General features: G+C 32.3%; 1 protein-coding gene across 1 annotated transcript in view; it reads right to left on the reverse strand.

Annotated features, from left to right (window-relative positions):
- The window catches only part of USH2A (usherin), a 1,025,480-nt gene that overhangs the window by 441,139 nt on the left and 562,340 nt on the right, over nt 1-22,001 (reverse strand). The window contains exon 35 of the mRNA XM_074264677.1: nt 6,172-6,323. Coding sequence (XP_074120778.1) covers nt 6,172-6,323 — 152 coding nt within the window. The remainder of the gene's footprint in view (nt 1-6,171; nt 6,324-22,001) is intronic.

Raw genomic sequence — 22,001 nt, forward strand, 5'->3', positions numbered from 1 at the left:
TCCACACTAGGCTACATAACTCAATATGCCATGATTTGTTTATAAAGTGGTATGAATGGAATGACAGCTACCTTGGGCTTTCTGCTGATTCTACCAGCCTATCAAAAAAGCTGTCCCAATCAACTTGACTGAATCAGAGCACTTCACAGAGCCCTTCTACTCTATGCATTTAGAGATGGTCCCAGTCAATTGGAAGTTCCATCAACAAATAAAGACTTCTAAACTGTATCTTGGTGAATCCTTCCTTAAATTATTTTTAATTGTGGCTTTTAATATAAAATTGTGAAAACTGACTTTACTACATTACATTTTTCTTACAAAAGCAAGGAAAAGCAAGGCAAAGGAAATAAAAGTCAATTTTTGAAATAAATGCCAATTCAATTCCACAGTGACTTGAAATAAATAGCAACAATATAAGTCAAAAGTAGCAAATGATTAAAAGAGCCAAACTACAAGGCAAAAAGGAAGTAGGCAAGGGAGCAAAATGATGATAAAGAGATTCACAATTTGTTGTTTGTTTCAATCATAGATTTACAGGATCATAGATTTAGAGCTAGAAGAGATCAATAGTTATCAAACTTAAATCCCTTATTTTTTTTAAATAGAGTAGGAAACTGAGATGCAAAGTGAACAACTGACTTGTTTAGATTCATAGTTAGTGCCTAAGGTATGTCTCAATTCTTCTTAAATCTGAATTCAGTGTACTATCTCTTATAATACACAGTATCTGATTTATATAAGCTAATTAACTAAAACCAACTTATAAACATCATTTATAATTACATGACCTTTTAAGACTTATTGACTACTCTGATAAATATGAACCCATACAGAGGGAAAACGATCATGCCCTCAAAAAATATGTCATCCAATCTGAAAGTAAGTGAACAAAAACTTTTTTTTTCATTATGGCCTATATACTTTTTGAGTTATAGGTATGTGTGTGTGTGTATTTAAATGAAATCTTTGTTTCCTTTCTAGTTGAAATTATTTAAGCTTCTTAAGAAAATACTATATCTTATTGGAAAATGGTCATTTTTTTCATTATTTTTATATATCTTTACAATTTATTGGCTTAATCATGGTTGTGATCTATTAGAGATAAATTGTCCTAAAAATAATGGAACCAAAAATGAAATAAAGAATTAAGGCAATTATGATAAAAACCAACCTTTCTCAAATATGTTTGCCTCAATTGTTTGATTATTTCAGGAAAAATTAACATTAAACTGCAATTATTGGATTAATAACCCCAATTTTCACTTTATTTGCATGTAGAGAGGCAGCCAGCACTTTGCATTGTAATTTTACAATTAGATTTGTTAATAGTTTGCCAGGAAATAAAAACAGGAATTTCAATAAAATAAGACTTATTTTTCTCAATAAGAAAATTACATTTATGATCATTTGAATTCTCAATGTTACTTAAGCTAAGTATACATTAGACTCATATTTTCCAAATACAGTGCATTGTTGTAGCCACAAAATTTTGCTTCATTTTTTCTGTTTCTTATTTTTCTTTATTTATATGGAATTTGAAGGGATATTAAGAGTACACATAAACCTATATGTCCTAATAGACTTTTGTTGGATAAAAGTGATGATGTAAAGATATTTTAAAAGCAGCGAAGCAAACAAAAGGGTATTAACTAAACTTTTTTTTAGCTTGTGCTTTGTATGGCTTTTAGCTCTTTGTTATCAAAAATTAATTGTTGGTGTGAAGTCATTCAAGCCCATTCATTGAACAAACACAGAGAGAAAGAAAGAGAGACAGAGACACAGACACAGACAGAAAAACAAACACAGAGGCAGAGAAACAGAGAGACACAGAAAGACAGAGACAGACATAGAGAGAGAGACAGAGACAGAGAGACACAGACACAGAGACCGACAGAGAAAGACAAAGAGAGAGATAGAGGCAGAGAGACAGAAACAGAGGCACAGAAACAGAGAGACAGAGACAGAGAGACAGAGATACAGAGAGAGAGACAGAGACCAACAGAAAGAGAGAGAGAGACAAAGAGACAGAGGCAGAGAGAGAGAGAGAGAGAGAGAGAGAGAGAGAGAGAGAGAGAGAGAGAGAGAGAGAAAGAGAGAGAGAGAGAGAGAGAAACACCAACATAAATTCCACGTGTATATTTAAACTTCAGTAACTTGGGTTATAAGTAAGTAGTGGGGGGAATCCCATTGAAATTATATAGTTATAGAAGCAGCAAGGCATCACAGGTTCAATGAATAGTACACTGGACATGCAGTTAGGAAAACCTGAGTTCGAATTGTATGTCAGATTCATTTTAGCTGTGTGGTCTGGGATGTCACTTCAACTGCCTGCTTCAGGCTCTCCAGTTATAAAAGGGGATAATAATAGCACCTACTTCACAGGGTTGTTAGGAGGATCAAATGAAACAATGCTTATAAAGTGCTTAGGGCAGTACACAGTAGGAATTTAATAAATGATTGTTCTATTCCACTAAACTAATGTAAGTACAGAATAACTACACTTCACTATTGCATTCAGTGCATTCCGGTTTCAGTCTGTATGACAAAGTAAAATGGTTGCTATACTTGAACGGTATTAGCTGCATTTTTTGGCTTACATGAATAAGACTAAGCAAGTTGTGAAAAGAATGTTTGTTAAATACAGATGTTAATAGAATACAAGCAACAATGATACATAAAAGCAACTGTGATTTTCTGTTCCACTGCTTTTGATTATTTAAGTGACCAATGACAAATGATTTAACCTCTGTGGGCCTCAGTTTCCTCAACTGTAAAATGCTTATGCTGAATATTCTCTAAAGTTTTCTTCAGTTCTAAATCATATGATCATCTGTCCATTAAAACTAGAAAGAGGGAAATGGATGAAATGAATATCCTAGAGTCAACCACACTTTTGAGAACTAAGCTTTAGAGCCCATTAATATAATTCATATTTTCTGAAGAAATATTAGTCAGAAAAATGCTGAAAAATGTACTTTATGTATATAGAGTACAAAACTTTGGAGAATGACAAAAGAATCATACCCCGAAAGTATTTGAAAGTGAAGAAAAATCATTTTTAACAGTTACTTTTTGGTCTGTAACTGTGGAAAATATAATTTCAGCCATTAAAAAAAATCTAATGAGATAAAAGTAATTTTGCCAAAAAGTTTATATCCTGAAAATGTTTATTTTTTACTTATGATAGTTACATTTCCATTTATTTAGAATTGATATTGTTCATAGAAGGGTTAGTCTATCAATACTTCAAACAATAAGGAAACAATACAGTTATAAATCACAAAGAAATATTATCCCAAATAGGATAAACACAATTCTCTTTCAAAATGAGCATACAAATAACTATCACAGCCTCCTTTTCTTATGTATGCAGCATAATACCCATAAATTATTGTATTCACTAACTTAGAACAGTTAGCAGTGGTAAAAATAGATGAAAGAGATCTATACCTGCTTATTAAATTTATAAAATCCCAGATTTAATACAGACATTTTCCCCATATGGTGGCATTGCCTTTTCTTACGTCTTTTAAAATTACTTAATGTGTATTAACTAAAGAGATACCACATAGGAACAGTTGTTAAAATGTATAAGTATGCTATAGTTTTTAAAAACTATGTAATAATCAATTTTCAAAATATAAGATTAGAAAAAATAACTTCTCTAAAAATGCACAGATAAATTATAAATTTTCTGAGAGAAATGATCAGCTAAAATTGAATAAAACAATGAAATTTGACTTTGTAATTACTGCCAGTAAGAAAAGTACATATATACATACATATTATATATGTACACATATATATATATGGGCATGTGTGTATATTCATGTGTGTATATGTATAGATAGATAGATATTATGAATTTTTCATTTGCTTGAAAATTTGTTTAAATTACATTCATTGAGGTCTACTTAAAGAATGTACTCTCTAATAATTGGTTAAATTCTTTGGGTCACATCTTTATATTAGAACAGAAAACCTGCCTCTAAAGATAGTTGCATTATTGTCATCAATCAATAATGCACATTAAATAAAAGATTAGCAGCAAAAATAGCTGCTTATATAATATCAGTTTACTACTGGGAGAGTTATCTGGCATTATTAGGGTACTCAGAGATGCAAAATTTTTAAAGCAGGATTTTTACTGTAATTGATATAAAAATCTTTCAGAAATCAAATGAAAATGGGGATTTTAACTTCCTGGCAGTATTTAGTTGAGTTGTTCTAAATAAAGATGTGGCTGTTCAATGTCTGAGATTAGAGATGGATCACTGACTTGGGAAAAGAGATTGCATACTCTGTACAAGATGAAGAAAAGTACCAAAGAGATCAAGTTATGCACTGAATTGTATTCCAAGTCAGAATAAAGCCTGAAATCTGAGAAACCAATTTAATGATTTTTCTTTTTGACAGTTTGTTGGGACATTTTATCCTTTAAAATCACATCATTCCCAAACATTATAGTAAGCATATGCATAATTATCTCATGTGTTCAGGGCATGGCTGAGAGAGGAAGGAATGATTCTACCAAAATCACAGTTTGTTGTTTTAATTCTTAAAAAAGTAGAAGTTTCTGTTTTATATAAGGTTATGTGTATGAGAGAGATATACAGAGACACAGAAACATAGAATTCATTTTCAAATAGAACAGAAACATTGGCTAAAAGCCCTTCATGCTTTTAAGAATAAATATCTATTACAAAATTGTTTCAGCTATAAAATCTTTAATGATAATGAAGTCTGCAGTTGAGTACGATGGATAGATTATGCTTTAGCCACATTTAAAGCAACTCATCTTGGAAAGAAAATGTGAAGTGTGATCCAAAACAAAAAGCAAAAATTAAAACTCAAAACTGATTTTCAAGGCAATATTTGTATTTTATCTAATGAAAACAGCGAATCTTCATTATGGGCAATATCTTTCTTAAGATATTACCTTCTAAATACACTGCATAAACTGAATCTTAACCAAGCTGAGTGAAGGGAAAGATGGACCTGTATTTCAGGCTGACTGCCAAATAGGCTGTTGGAGGGATGGAGAAAATGATATTTGAGGGGTTAATAATTATCTGAGGAATAGAGTTGCTGTGAGAACTTTGTAGAGAAGAGGAATTTGTTATTCCTCAGGAATGTTTTTCTTCTCCAGAACTCAAGCATCATCTCCACTCTTTATGTAGTCAAACAAGATCTCCAGTTAGGATCCACAGGCAGGTAGATGTGATTTGTTTACAACTGTGTAAATATTTTTTATATGCAATTTTTAAAAAACCTGTTGTCTCCCCCTCAGAACTGAATTCTTTAAAAGCAAAAACTTTTTTTTTTGCTTTTCTTTCAATCTTTAGAACTTAACACAATGCCTATCACACAAAGAATGCTTAATAAATGCTTCCTAACAGTTTCAAATGAATAACAAATTTGATCCAATGCCCATAGCAAATATATATAAAAATAAATACAAAGGAGAATGTAATAGAAAAATTAAGATCACTCCAAAGAAATATAATCTTTTAATAAACATGAACTATTATTAATTATAAAATATTGTGTTATAAAAACAACTCACTTTTTTGCTATTCTGATGATTTCTATTAGTTTGTAGGAAGGAATTAACATCTAATTTTTCACATTTTTTCTTTTCAAATATCACAAATTGATATTAACATAATCCTAAATCCTGTACATATGGCATTCTCTATCAGACTATTGTGATAGTTTATTTTTATACATTAGATTAATTGTCTGGATTTACAAATTAGTATATCTTCTTATTTGGATAATTATGTATTATTTTTACTATATTCTTTCAATCCTATTTATTCCCCTTATTAAAACCCTCACCTTCTTACATTATTAATTATAAATTTTCTCTATATTTTCTATATAAGGTAAGTTAGGCTACATTTGTATCCTTTAAACTTACTGACTTTTTTCATTTCAATGTGTATATTTCATCTTTTCTTCATAGCAGCTATAACCTACCTATACTTTTGGACAGGACATAATAATTATCTATCAAATCCTTTTTAACTCCTGAATAATAAGGTTTATAAAATGTCACATTTTGCCTTATGAATTAGTAGTAACCAGAATGAAGCATTACCATTTACCCTGACATTTACTGTCATTCACCAAGAATTACATTCTTGAGAGAAAATCCAAAATACTCACCAGTGGCCCCAAAGCACAACCTTTGGCTGTGCATGCCTGGACTCTGAAAGAATGCAAACTCCAAGGAGCAAATCCTTGAGCATAATAGCTGAGGTGTGATGAATTCTGCATTAGTACACCATCTATGTATAGTCCATAACTTATTAAAATACCTAGGAAAGCAATAAACTACTATTAGAATATTTCCATGGTTTAAGTTGGTATGTCACAAGAATATAGCATATGTTGAAGGGGTTTCCAGTTGTACAGGAATAATGAATCATTGAATTGTAGAATGTCACAGCTTGAAGAGACATTAGCAATTATTTAGCCAAACCTGCTCATTTCACAGATAAGAAATCTGATTCTAGTGATTAATGCAAGAAGACATAAGTTACAACTCAAGACATTGTTCTTAGTCCAAAACTCTTCTCTTTCATTATTCTTTCTATTTTAATATATCTATCACTCTAATTAAGTGTTCAAAAATAGTCTAGATAAAATGTGTTTTTATGAAATGTCTTTGAGCTGCCACTAATTTTCTACTACTCCTTTCTACTCTAATGACTCTTCATGTGGCGAAGATGATTCTGAGTTCTTGAACAAGAGGCTGTTGGAACACAAGCTAGACCTTTCACAAGCTGTGAAAGGTCCAAATGAGAAAAAACTATGAGTGCAGCAAAGGACAATTATAATTGATGATGACAACAACAACAATGATGGTGAAGAGTAGCATTTACAAGTACCAGACACTGTACTAAGCACTTCACAAATAAAAATAGTCTAGATAAAATGTGTTTTTATGAAATGTCTTTGAGCTGCCACTAATTTTCTACTACTCCTTTCTACTCTAATGACTCTTCATGTGGCGAAGATGATTCTGAGTTCTTGAACAAGAGGCTGCTGGAACACAAGCTAGACCTTTCACAAGCTGTGAAAGGTTCAAATGAGAAAAAACTATGAGTGCAGCAAAGGACAATTATAATTGATGATGACAACAACAACAATGATGGTGAAGAGTAGCATTTACAAGTACCAGACACTGTACTAAGCACTTCACAAATATTATCTCATTTGATGCTCACAGCACCCTGGAAGGTACATATTATTATCATTATCCTGATTTCATAGATAAAGAAACTAAGAAGGCAGAGATTAAGTGCATTGCCCCACTAGTGTCTAAGGCCATATTTACAATTAAACCTTCATGACTTCAGACCCATCTATACTAAGTAGCTGCGCAAAGCCTCTCTACATTCAGAGAGATCAGTAGTTAGAAGGCTGGTCATTAAATGATGGTTTCTTTGGCCACAATAAATCATAAACATAGAAAATATAAAATTGGCTTTGAGCTTTCATACTTCCTGTTCTATTTCAAGAATGATCATGGCAGAGCTCTAAAAAAAAAAAAAAAAAAAAAAAAAGACAGAGGGAATGAATATTGATAGTACTATAAAATAATCTATAAAGATTAATTTAATTATTGACACTATAAATGTAAAATTTTCTCAATGACCAATGAATTGTTATACTGCTAGAGAAGCTGAACAATATCAATATTGATTCTTTCCTATACATAAAAGAAATGAATGAAAAAGATCAAAATCATGTACACTATTCATAAACCTCATGAATGTTTATCTGAAATATTTTTCTTAAGAGCTTGCTGGAAATAGCAAGCTGCAAATATTATAACCAAACATCAGATTAACTTAAAAAATAGAAAAGATCCATTACCAAAATAAGAGTAAATCTTTACCTCTTAACTATTTGTACTGAAACCATTAGATCAAAGACTAAAATTGATACCAAAGCTTATCTAGGAGAACACTAGTCCTAAAAAGAGCTTTCATGAAAGAAAAGCTTTGTACTTAATCCTAGTAATTATGAAGAAGTAAACTAAGAGGGAGGGGACATTCAGGATCAGGATGTCTGCCAAGTGATAAACTATTTCGCAATAGTAATCTATGAAACAAACAAACAAACAAACAAAAAATTAAAGTCCTTGACCATACATGCTCTTTTATTTTTTTATCTCTGCAAATATCATGTTAAAGTGGTAGAAAGTAGTTAAAACTTACAAGTTTCGAATGATCTATGATTTTTTAATCTCTTAGTACTCAAAATGTGAGGTCTTGAACTAATGACCAATTACAGTAGAAAAGTAGAGCACATTAATCTTGACATTCAAACCGTAAAAGAAACCAGAAGATAGAAGGAAGTTATTGCTAAATAGAAGGATGACTATAGTTTTTCCTTAAAGACGCAAATAAAGGAGTTAGAATAGTTGGTTTTGCATCTAAAACAAAGGGAAAAACATTTATGAGATCCTTGGTCATTCAAATATCTGTGTTCATAATATACATTTACAAAAACTCTACTATGAAAACAATTTAACTTATAAACTGACATCTACAACAAGATAATACAGATAATCAAAAGGTTGATGAATTCAATTAAAATTTATAGGATTTTCTTAATTACATCAAAATATAATAAATAATATTTCATAAAGTTTAATATTTACAATACAATAATATCTCATATCACTTGAGTCAGAAGAACTTTATAAAGAAAATAGTACACGTTTTATAGAAAGTGGGTTGATTGTCAAAAGTTGTGACTTGATCAAGAATGACAACTTGTACATTTCAAAAGTAAGATTAAAATCCTGGTCTTTCCTGGCTACACGTATAGTAGTCTTTCTACTTATGCAACACACAGTCTTTAACAGTCAAGTGACTTCAAAATAAAGGTCATCAGAGAGAAGAATAAGTTACCTTGTGCAAAGTTACATGGGTGGTGAGTATGATATTCTAATGCAAATTCAATAACTAGCTACTGATTTCAATAATCTCCAAAACTCAACTCATTGATTTCTTATGGTAAAAATAAAAACCAGAATTAAATTGGAAGAATAAAAATGAAGAGAAATGGTAGACAATTGAGTACACTTCATCCTGAATTATTAAACAAGCTAATGAAGCCAAATGGGAAATGGATAAAAGAATAGATATCAAGATAGGTTTTCACTATTTTCTATGGAAGTTTAAACTTCTTTAATCAATTGTCACTAGAAAGAGATTTTTTAAAAAATTAGAAACTCTCTAATCAACAAGTACTTGATGTTCCTGCCAACATGAGAGATGGAAGCCAAAAGTAGCACTGGATTTAGAATGAACTTATTCATAAAATCTTCTAGAAGAAAGTTGAAAAATTGTAATCAGTATCAGATCATAGAATCAGATGGAGTAGAAAAAAAGACAAAGTTATAGAATTATTGGAAGAGAGTCAATTAAGCCAAATCATTCCAAGAGGATTTAAAAAATGAAACTTAAAAAGATTACAAACAGATTAAAATTGGAAAAATCTATAGATATTTCCATAATAAATTTCCTCCCACAATGATAGCAGATTATTTAGAACTTAACCTCATGGTCTTTAATATGTTACAAGAAGAAATAAAAATGGGACTAAAGTAAAGATGGCATGATGAGCTAGACTACACTGAGAAGGAAAATATTAGAAATAGCAAATTTTTGAATAATTTAAAAAATTAGCAAGATTCAAATGAAATAGATTTCTTACATATGGTAACATTCTCTAGATGGCCCCATTTATGCATATTATACTGATTGAAGTACAGAAGACCAAGGACATTCCTAAATGAGATTAATGATTATTAAAGAGTTCAATCTAACTAGTCACACAGTAAATCTGAGTGAATTTTATATATATATATATATATGAAATGTGTTTTTCTGAACTTCATGGTCTCTAGAAACTCATTATTTTGCAAAATGAAATAAATTCAAACAATTACATTGGCCATTTCCCAATCTGACTTTAGGATGCATCATACCTCCTCCCATAACTCTTACTTTACAGCTTTTAAAAAAAAATTCATTAAATTGTGACTTATGTGAGGGCAAAATCTGCTCCATCCCTTTCTTTGTATTTGGAGGGTTTAACAGTGCTTTACACATAATAAGAAATTAATAAATGTTAATTGATTCTGATTCTGATGTAATCATATCCACCTATTACATATGATTTGATATATATATATATATATATTATAATTCTGTACATTATTTCTATGGATAATTAATCAGAAGAGATCAGGTAACATATTCTATGGCAAATTGCATAATGATTCTGATGATTCAAAACTTCACCCTGAAACCAAAGACCAAAGACTATATATTTTATGTCATCATTCTTCTAGTGATGTGACTATAAGTTGGGGAATATCAGTTTGAGAGGAATGAAAGTTGCAGGTAACCCAAAGGGCCTTTGCTCATGAGAAGGCACACACACACAAGAATGTCATCAGGGAAATATATGCTCTGAAAAATAGATTCGATATCTATTCAGAGTTTGGATAACTTTCTCAACTGTTATACATTTAATTTTAACAATTGAAAAAAATTACCTCAATAACATTCCAATGCACCCTCTGTCCATTGACAATGTTATATTGCTTGAGGCCATAATTGAGATATTTTATGAATGTACTCTGACTTTCCCCAAGTAGAATCATATAGGATGTATGAATATCTCTACTATTTTTTAACAAGGAGTTTCAATCTTTCCTATGATATTCAATACCAGGCTTCAACTATTAGGATTTAATATTTTGTTCTGTTTTAAAATATGCTGCTTATTTATGATTCTAAGTATTTAATTACTTCATTAAGAAAAGTCATATACTATCCAATTTCAGATTAGAAGACTTCCTCATATAAATAGAATATGAGTAACACAGGAATGGATTTTAAAAAATAATCCAATAGAGTTATAAAATTGAAATATAGTCATAATTGTAAAATATTTTAACAACAACAATAATTGTCTTTGTCCTTAGAATTCCAAGTTGAATAAGAAGAATTTATGAAAATATCCTGAAAATAATTTTAATTAACATTCCCCTCTTAAGCCTAAGGGTATTATATATGCCTTTGGCTGAAAATACCACTGTGCTATATTAAATGGTCCAATCAGTTGTAAAGGAAAGAAAAGAAAAAGAAGTCTGCATTTTCAAAATGTAAATTGAGTCGTGAAAACTATGGTTTATAACTTTCTTAAATATGAACTGATTAGAAGCTTGTTTTAGTTTCTGTCCATTTAATAAACAGATTCCATTATCCTAAATCTGTTGAAGAGTCAATATGGTTTGGTAGAAAAAGCAAGTGTGTCACTTTAGCTAGAACATAGGGTAGACAAATCACTTAATTACCCATCATTTATTAAGCACTCACTATGATCCAATTGTATTATGAACTAGAAATACAAAGCAAAAATGAAGTAATCTCTGCCTTTAAAAACTTTATATTCTTGGCAGGAAAGGAAATACATACATGTATTTGTATATATGAAATAAATTTGTAGAGGATCAATAGTCAATAATTATGTGTTGTGCACTATTCTTTTAGGTGCTTTCATACGCAAATATAAAAAAAATAAATTTTCTACCCTCAATGAGCTTATAGTCTAATGTGGATAAGACAGCACATAAAAGACAACTGGAAAAGGTATAGGGAAGGTACCAGTTAGAGGGCATGGTGAAGTCAAAGAAGTCTAAAGTGAGTGAGACTACCTGGGAAATGAGGAGATGTTTATGCCCAGGTCTTTCCTTAAATAAAGGTTAAAGAGTTCATTGTTCCACACTATAATTGGAGGACCAGAAAGTAGTGACAAGATATAAGTACCAAGGCTGATTAAATCTTGCAGGATGATGAGATTTCCTAAGAAACTAGGAATTATGAGAGATGAAGGAAAGAATATATTTAGGTCTGAGAGAAGCTTTGGATAGGCATAGGTGAAGAAAATCAGTAAGGTCAGTATTACTGGTATGTTCATATAGACTGATCTATAGAACACATGAATGGAAGTAACATAAGGATAGAAAAAGAGGCTGTCTCTCTACTATATTGGGGGTTAAATGTTAAATAGAAGTGTCTAAATTTGAATTAATAGGAAGATACTGATGTTTCTTGAAGTAGAATAATATGATCACACCTTTGCTTTAGGAAAAACATTTTGGCAGTTCTGTAGAGGTTAGATTAAAGAGAAAGAAGCCTGGGAAAGGGGATGCCATTTAGGAGGTACTTGTAAAAATCTATGCAAGAAGTGATAAACATATCAACTAGGCTGAAACAATTGAACTTGGTGAACCAACTCAACTTTTCCCTAGCTACCTTATCATATCTCCAATTATGCACATATAACGATCAGTGTAAGATCATTCCTACCATTCATGGCCTTTGTTCCTACACAAGTGCTGATGAACAAAGGTGAACAAAATCCATGTAACCATTCTGTCCAATGTAAATTTCAGTTACATGGTTTTAACTGGGCCTTCACAGCTGCTAGGCAACCCTATTATTTCTCTCTAATCAACTCACTATACCATGCTCCAAAACATTTCTAAACTTTTTCATCCTTCTTCAATATTTCCATGACTCTTGCCCTATTCTCTCAGTTAAGATTCTTGCATCATATTTTAAAGAAAAATATTGAGGCCATTCACTGGGAACTCCTCTCTTCCTCATTTATCTTCCTTCACTACTGTTTCCCATGATAAAGTGGCCAACCTCTCTCTACTTGTTCAAATGATTCCATCTTTTTAAACAGATTTTATGCTTTGTTATCACTTCTTTTCTTTTTCAGCTACTTTCTTTAATTTATAGAATAAAACAAGCATTTCTATAACATAGGATAATAAAAAAAAGATGATTGCACACATGAAACTGCAAATCTGTGGTGTATAACTTGCTATCCCTTTTAGAAATACAACAAAATTATCATTTAACATTTCTTACTTTTTTTCTCATCCCTTCCTGCCCCAGACATAGCTGCCATTAGGCACAAATGTGCAAATTTTTACATATTTATATACATATATAAAATAATTATATATATATGTATATATATACATATATATGTATTTCTATTTATCAGTTCTTTCTCTGGATGAAGATAGTCTCTTCCTTTATGTGTTTTTTTCTAGTTAATTTGGGTATTTGTAATAGCCATTTTTACAACAATATAACTGTTAGTGTATTATAATATAGCTGTTCCATTGGTTCCACTCATTTTGCTCTTCATTTTTTGTACAACTCTATCCATGTTTTTCTAAGATTATTGATCTCATCATTTCTTATAATACAGTAGTATTTCATTACAGCTATATACTACAATTTGTTCATCCATTCCACAATTGACATGTGACTTTGTCAACCTATTACTTATTTTTAGTCCCTTACTCTCTACTGCTTCATTTCCTATCACCTAAAAATAGATCTATGTCTCCCCTACATTGAAAAAGCTTCATGTAATTTTTCTAACTTCTCTATCATCCTATATAATTTCTATCTTTTTATAAGTAAACTCAAAAGGTCCATCTACAACAGGTACCTCCACTTTCTCTCCTTTTGCATACTTTTTAATCCTTTACAAATCTGGCTTCTGACCTTATCATTCTATTGAAACTGCTCTCTCCAAAATTACTAATTATCTCTTAGTTGCCAAATCCAATGGCCTCTTCTCAATCATCCTTATCCTTTACCTTTCTGCAGCCTTTGATACTGTTGATCATTCTGTTCTTCTGAATAATCTCTTCTATCTAGGTTTTCTGGATATTGCTTTCTCCTGGCTTTTTCCCTATCTGTTTCAGTATTCCTCTATCTTCTTTATTGGGTCCATTTCCAGATCATACCTTCTAACCTCTGGTGTCCTTCAGGATTCTGCCCTGGACCCTTTTCTTTTCTCTGTCTATACTACTTCACTTGGTAATTTCATCAACTCCCATGTATTTAATTATCACCTCAATGTTGATTATTCTTAAATTGACTTTATCTGCTCTATTCTCTTAGTTAAACTTCAGTCTAAAATCTCCAACAACCTTTTAGAGCTCTTAACTTGGATGTCCAATAAGATATCTTATATTCAATATATCCAAAACAAAAATCATCATCTTCCCTCTAATTTCTTTTCCATTTCTACTTTCCCTATTACTGTAAAAGAGAAAAACCATCACTTGTACTCCTCACTATTTCTCACTCCCCATCACCAAGCTGTTACCAAAGCCTATTGATTTCATTTTTGCAATATCTTTCAAATAGGTACTCTTCTCTCATTTAATACTGCCATCATTCTGGATCAGATCCTCATTATTTCATGCCTTGAGTCTTGCAAAAGCTTGCTTGCCATTCTGCCTGTTCTCCATTCCACCACCAAAGTGATTTTTCCAAAGTGCAGATTGGATAATATCACCTTCCTACTCAAAAAAATTCAGTGACCTTCATTTGCCTTCAGGATAATGCTCTATTTTGGTATTTAAAAACCTTCATCACTACCTAGTGAAGCAAGAGTGGGTCTAGCTCTCTTAATTAAAATCTCCAATTCTCCTGTCCTCTTCCTATCTGTCTAGTCTTCTTACACTTCTTATCCAACATGATTTTTTTTATCCAATGAGATTGGCTATTCCATGAACAATAGACTTCATCTCTTGGCTCTGAGTAATATATCTGTTCCCCATGTCTGGAAAGTTCTCCCTTCTCTATTAAATTAATGATCTACCTGTCCTTTAGGTGGCAAATAAAATGCCACTTTCTACAGAAAGTCTTCCTCAACCTCTCTTAATTCCAGTACATTCCCTCTGTTAATTGTCCTGTATATAGTTTGTGTCTATATATTTGTTTGCACATTGTCTCCATCTATTTGATTATAAGTTTCTTGAAAGCAGAGACAGTTCTTTTATCTCTGTTTTTATCCCTAACATTTAGCACAATTATTGGCCCTAGTAAGTACTAAATAATTTTTTTTGATATTTGATTGAGGTGGTGTCCCTATAATGAGATGGAACAGGAAATGTTGATGAGGCAAAACTGAAGAATTACAACTGATAGGCTATAGATGAATAGGTATTGGGAATAGTCAAGGAAGGACAAACCTGAAATTGCAAATTATTAAATCCCTCTACAGAAATTGGGAAGTTTGGAGAAAGAATGTGTTTAGGAGGAAAGACAATGATTTCCATTTTGAACAGATGGAGATTCAGATGCCTAAAGGACAAGCAGGTGGCAATGTCCAGCAGGCAGTTGGTTATGGGAGACTACAACTCCAGAGAGAAATATTAGGATTGTTTTTTTTTTATATTTGAGAGTCATCTGAATAAAGATGATACTTAAACCTGGAAGCTGATGAAATCACTGAGGTAAAGTGTAGAGAGGGAAGAAGAAAGGATCCTTGGCAGAGCATTGATATACATGCATAATTACAGGGGGATTCAAAGGGCAGTTAATGTACTTTCAACGAGGTGTCCAAATTTGAAGCCAGATTGAAAGTGGTTCATAAGTAAGTAATTGTTAAGAAAATGGAAGTAATGAGTTTAAATGGATTTTTCTAGTAGTCTACCCAAGAAACAGAGAGAAGACATAAGATGATAGTTTAAAGCAATGATAGGACCAAATGAAAATGTCTTTAAGAGTGGTTAGTACTTGTATATGTCTGTAGAAGACAGGGATACAGTAAATAGATATTGAAGATCTCAAGGAGGGGATATCTTCAGAAAGGAAGATTTTTGGATGATTTCAGGGGAAAAATGGGAAGAATTGAATTAAAGGACAAAGAGGGGTTCTGGCTTTGTGAAATAAGAAGGACTACCTCTTTACAGAAGATTGAAGCAAAAAAGGGAGAATAGGACAGATGTTTTGAGATATAGAATAAGGAAGAAGAGAAAATCCATGATATATGGTCTCTTTTCTCAACAAAATAAAAAAAAAAAACTATGATGATCTATGCTAAGGAATGGAAATGGAGTATAGAAGAATAGAGAGAGAGAGAGAGAGAGAGAGAGAGAGAGAGAGAGAGAGAGAGAGAGAGAGAGAGAGAGAGGTGTTGTGTGTTTATAGATGGAAGTATAGGAAGGTGTAATTAAATAGAGAATTTTGATCCACCTAGAAATAACAAGAGGTAGTCATTTACCACAGACCAAACTTCCATGAATCTGGTGGTCCACTCACTGAACAATTCAAAAGAGAATTGTTGCAAAAATCTCCCTTTATGGCACTGTGTTCAGAGCTAGATGCAATACTAATCAAAAAACCAAAAAAAATTTCTTGAGCTAAAAAAAAAAATAATAATAACATTCATCTAGAAAAACAAAACAAAACAAAAAGTCAAAAAAATCAAGGGAATTAATGGAAAAAAAGTGAAAGATGGTATCTTAGTTATGCCAGGTCTCAAACTGTATTACAAAGCAATAATCATCAAAAGATTTTAGTAGGCTAAGAAACAGAGTGGTGGACCAGTGAAATAGATTAGGCACACAATACACAAAGCAAACAATGATAGCAATCTAGTGTTTGTTAAAATGACAAGAATTCACTATTTGACAAAAACTGCTAAGAAAATCGCGATATCCACATGGTGTGGTGGAGAAGCGTGCTGAGCCTACAGTCAGAAAAACTGCTCTTCCTGAGTTCAAATCTGGCCTCAAACACTTACTAGCTATGTTATCCTCGACAAGTCATTTAACTCTGTTTCCCTCAGTTTTTGATCTGTAAAAATGAATTCTAGAAGGAAATGTAAACCACTCCAGGTTAGTGGTTTACATTTGCAAAGGAAATCCCAAATAGGGTCAAATAAGGGATCCTTTTTGCTACAGTTCTTTTTTGTTACTGTTCAGCTAACCACCAGTTTCATGTAAGTTTTGTCTGTGATTTTACATTATATCTTGCATTTCTAAGTGGGTCATGGATTCTAATATCAGGTTGGATCTGGTGGTTCCACAATTTGAAGAATAGGACACAACTCAAAAATGATGCAACAAAAGCAAATGCTGAGAAAAGTGGAAAGCAGTTTGGCAGAAATTAGGCATAGATAAATATTTCATACAGTATATCAAAATAAGGCTAAAATGAGCACATGATTTAGACAAATTTATAAAATGCAGGTCATAGTAAATGGTCAAAGACAATAATGGGCAATTTTCAGAAGAAGAAGAAATCAAAGCTCTAAATCTAAATAAATGCTCTAAATTAGTACTGTTTAGAAAAATGCAAATTAAAACAACTTTGAGATATCACCATACGCTTGTTAAATTAGTTAATATTACAGAAAAGGAAAATGACAAATGTTGAAGTAGATGTGGAAGCACTGGGTTACTGATGTATCATTTGTGGAGTTGTGAACTGATCCAACATTCTGGAGAACAATTTGGAACTATACCTAAAAGGTGATAAAATTGTGCATGCTCTTTAATCCAGCAATAGCAATATTATGTCTGTACCCCAAAGAGAGTAAATTAAAGGGAAAACAATCTATTTGTACCAAAAATATTTATAGAAACTCTTTTTTTGTGATGGCAAAGAATTGGATACCCATCAATTAGAGACTGGCTGAACAAATTGTAGCGTATGATTGTGAGGAAATACTGTTATGTTCCAAGAAATGATAAGCAGGATAGTTTCAGAAATTACTAGCAAGACTTACATGAATTGATACAAAGTGAAGTGAGCAGAACTAGGAAAACATTGTATATGGTAACAGTAATATTTTATAAGGTTCAACTGTTATTGACTTAATTATTCTTAGCAATATGTTGATCAAAGACAATTTAGAAGCAATTGTTATCTACCACCACAGAATGAATTGATGGAACTTGATACAGATAAAGTCTGATATCTTTTAAACTTTATTTTTTTTCTTTTTTTTTCTTTTTTGAACTATGTTTTCTTACACAAAATGACAATATGAAAATAAGTTTTATGACTGCATATGTATAATCTATATTAAACTGCCTATTGTCTCAGGAAGGGAACAGAGGAAGCATGGAGAGAAATAATTTGGAATTCAAAATTTAAAGAAAACAAATTTCAGAAATGTTTATATTTAATTGAAAAAAATATTTTTTTGTAAAAGAGCTGGATACATAAGCTAAGTGCTTCTGTCAGGGATAAGGGATCTTGAGAAGATCCTCCTCAGACAGAGCACTGGCATCAGAGTTGAATATCCTGGCTGAGAATATCAGAAGAATCCCAATACCATCAGGTTAAAAAAATGGAGGTCAAAGCAACAATGGGCAGTTCAACAGAATAATTGTGAACAGAAATAATGACAGTAAGTAATGACAGGAAGTGAAAATGTCATTTATTAGGAATTGAGGGGAACTTTAGGCAGTGGAAGATCATATAAATGTCCTGAGGAACCAGGAACCTTCAACTAGGAATAACCACAAGTGTCTCATTGGGATATATATATATATATATATATATATATATATATATATATATATATATATATATATATATATATATATTGAGTAGTTCTTAGAGGCAATGCTTTCTGAGCAATACTTAGTACATGAATGTGATTGAATGGAGCCATGTGGAGCATTCTACTCATTGGCATGTATTATTTTCCATGTGTATGAGCTCAAGTTGTTTTCTTTGACCTCTAAATAAGCCTATTTATTCTTCAAGCCTTATAAACCATGTTCTTGAAAGCAGTCTTGGTAAGAGGGAGTGGTTGTGTCAGATAATAAAATTTAAGCTTATCTCATAGAGAGGAACAAAACTGAGAAGTGTTAAATCTCTTCAAGTGGTAGCTAAGTCTAACATCAATCATTCAACAAGTATTTATTGCATGTCTACTATTCTAGGTGCTGGGAATATAAGTATAAAGAATGAAACAACCCATGTCAATGAGCTTATTGTGAATGAGTCAGAAACAAGATTATATAATTCACAAATATTCCAAATATCTACGATTATGTCAGCACAGATCCTCCTCTCACCAATGCAGATCAAAACACCACTTAATCAAAGAATACACTCTTTACCTTTGCTTCTCTTGTTAAATACACACACACACACACACACACACACACACACACACACACTCACACACATCTTAATCAAAATCATTCCTTACAATGATTGCCTTCACAAATTTCTATAGATGAAAAATGTATCACTCTCCAGGCAATCTAGTGATGAGTCTTTCTAAACTTAACTAGGATATCTATGGCACAACAGGCATATAACCAATTGCCAGACTTATATTTGGTCTTTTCATTTTCAGAGAACCTGGTAGATCTTACATTTCAGTCAAGAATGAGAGAATCCAGATTTGCAATCTTAAGTTCTACAGGAATTTATTGTAGTCAAGAAAGATTACAAAGAACAATCTAAGATACCACAAGAATTAAATGAAAACATGACATTAGGAGAAGCCTTTACTGGAGTCTAAATAATATAAAACAATAATACAAATTAAGCCACAAGTCTATAAAATGTTAACTGCCAGTTGATTACTATAACTAAGTGCTATGAATTCAGGGAAGGGAGTGAACATAGTATCGTGGTGTAGGCTGAGAGGGTTTTAAAATCTGGGCCTTAAAAAAATGATTACAAGCATAAATAAGCAGTAAAGATACGGCAAGCAGAGAGGCAGAAAAGTTTGTGGCATTTCATAGGACAGTGAATAGACTAGTCTGTCTGGAATACAGGGTTCATGTAGGAGTGTAGTGGGAGATAAGGCTGATTGGTGGCAGATTGTGGAGGGCCTTGAATGTCACCCTAAGGAATTTGGACTTTATGTGGCATTGGGAAATCATTGAAGGTTTATGAACAGGGGAATGATGGATGAAAGTAGTGTTCTGGGAAGTTGAATCTGGCAGCTGTGTAAAATGGATGGGGGTGAGAAAAGACTGTAAATAGGGAGAAAATACAGGAATATCAGGTAAAAGACTGAAAAAAATTGAGTTTTTAAATGTTGCTTTTCCTTACTACCCCCCCCATTGTAGCTTCTTATAGGAATCACACACACACACACACACACACACACCACACACACACACACACACACACACACACACACACACACACCTTTCACATCTTCAAAAGCTTCTAGTGTAGATTGAGTAGAATGTAATCTGTTGTGAAGATGTTTCTGATTTGGCAGGAAAATGGGTCCATCTTAATCAGAAATAGACACTCAATTTAATGTTGAGCCACTTATGGCATGGCAGTAAGACCAGAATTATTTCAGCTGAGCCATAATAATAACAGCTAACATTTATATAGTACTTTAAGGTTTAAAAAGCACTTTACATACATTAGTTCAATTGATCTCATTTCACGCTTGTTAAGGTTGTTACCAGTTTTGACTATTCAAAGTGTGAAAGCCACTGTGCTTTAAAAGGAAAAAAAAAAAAAAAAACCACTGAACTTGAAATCAGAACACTGGGTTTGGATTCCTGGCTCTGCTACGAGATCTTGGATAATCATTTGATTTCTCTGAAATTCAATTTTCCTACCTACAAAATGGGATCAATAATATCTATAATTATCTACTAAAATTGCTTGTGCTTTGTCAGCAATTTACAAATAGAAATCATTACAATGTAAAAGACTTGAGGATTCTTGAGTGAAAGGTGGCAAGCTTGAGAAAAAATTATTTGAGAAAACAATGAGACATCCAAGGAAAAGTGGGGGAAAGCTGCAAGGAGTTGTTTATTTTTCTTTTCAAAAAAGACCAATGATATGGGATGATGGCTTGACTCTAATATAAAGTGGACTTAAGTGGTGCAGAGTTATTCAAAGTTTTCATCTCCCTTTCAGAGTCACTACATCCAAGTGGCAAGACAAATGCCAAGATTTTGATCAACTAATGATGATCAGAGATGTAGTGGATGATCTTGGCATCTCTAATGTCTGACTAGGCTCTAAGCATTTCATAACACTGATGCAGCCACCTTCATGGTCATTAGAACAAATGGTTCTCATTCTCCCTTTCCACTGAGGGAAGTCTTCTTATACTTGGGCAGACATCTCCCTGACTCAAAGACACATTTGAGCCCTGTTGATTGCCCTCAACCTGGTTTAACCCATGTGCCAGGATGTGGGGCTATTGCACATGCTACAGCTTCTTTGACTCACAGATGAGAGTTGGGTGAAGGTAGACACCAAAAGTAGTTCAGTAGCCCTGAGAAACTTGATGAACCTTCATACCAAAAGTACTAGTCATCATTTAACATCCCATATACCCCTACAAGGAGCTAGCTGCTCTGGCAAGGCATTATCTTTATTATTATTACTAATTTTTTTATTTTAAGATAGCATTTTATTTTTCCAAATATTTGCAAAGATAGTTTTCAACATTCACCTTTGCAAATACTTGTGTTCCAATTTTTTCTCCCTTTCCTCCCTTTCCAAGACAGCAAACAATCCAATATAGGTTAGACATATGCAATTCTTCTAACTATATTTCTACATCAACCTATTGCACAAGAAAAGTTAGATCAAAAGGAAAAATAACATGAGAAAAAGAGGGGAAAAAAAGCAATCAAATAACAAAGTGAAAATACTACGCTTTGATCCACATTCAGTCTCCATAGTTCTTTCTGAGGATATAGATGACACTTTACATTACAAGTCTATTGGAATTAAGGCCATTATCTTTTAAGAAAAGGGAAAGTATTTCTTAGTACTTCCAGTATACTTAGAATTCCCAACTTCCTTCAAGAGGAAGCTCAGGAAAAGAATTCATCCCTGATAATTTCAATCATTCTCCATAATCCCAGGTCTAGATTTTCCTCTTTGTATATCTGTTCTATTCACAACCACTATTTTACTGCAGAATGTAAATTCCCTGAGATTCAACGATATTTTTGCCTTCATATCCTCCAAATGTTTAGCACAATGCCTTATGTATCATTACTGAATTTCATTTCAGAAAATCATTGCTAAATTGATTCAGTATCTCCTAGACCTAAAAGATACCACATAATAGAAAAGTATGTCCACAAACCAAAAGAATAAAATCTACATACAACGCATAAG

Source organism: Sminthopsis crassicaudata, chromosome 4, assembly GCF_048593235.1.
Source record: "Sminthopsis crassicaudata isolate SCR6 chromosome 4, ASM4859323v1, whole genome shotgun sequence".
Classification (NCBI taxonomy): domain Eukaryota; kingdom Metazoa; phylum Chordata; class Mammalia; order Dasyuromorphia; family Dasyuridae; genus Sminthopsis; species Sminthopsis crassicaudata.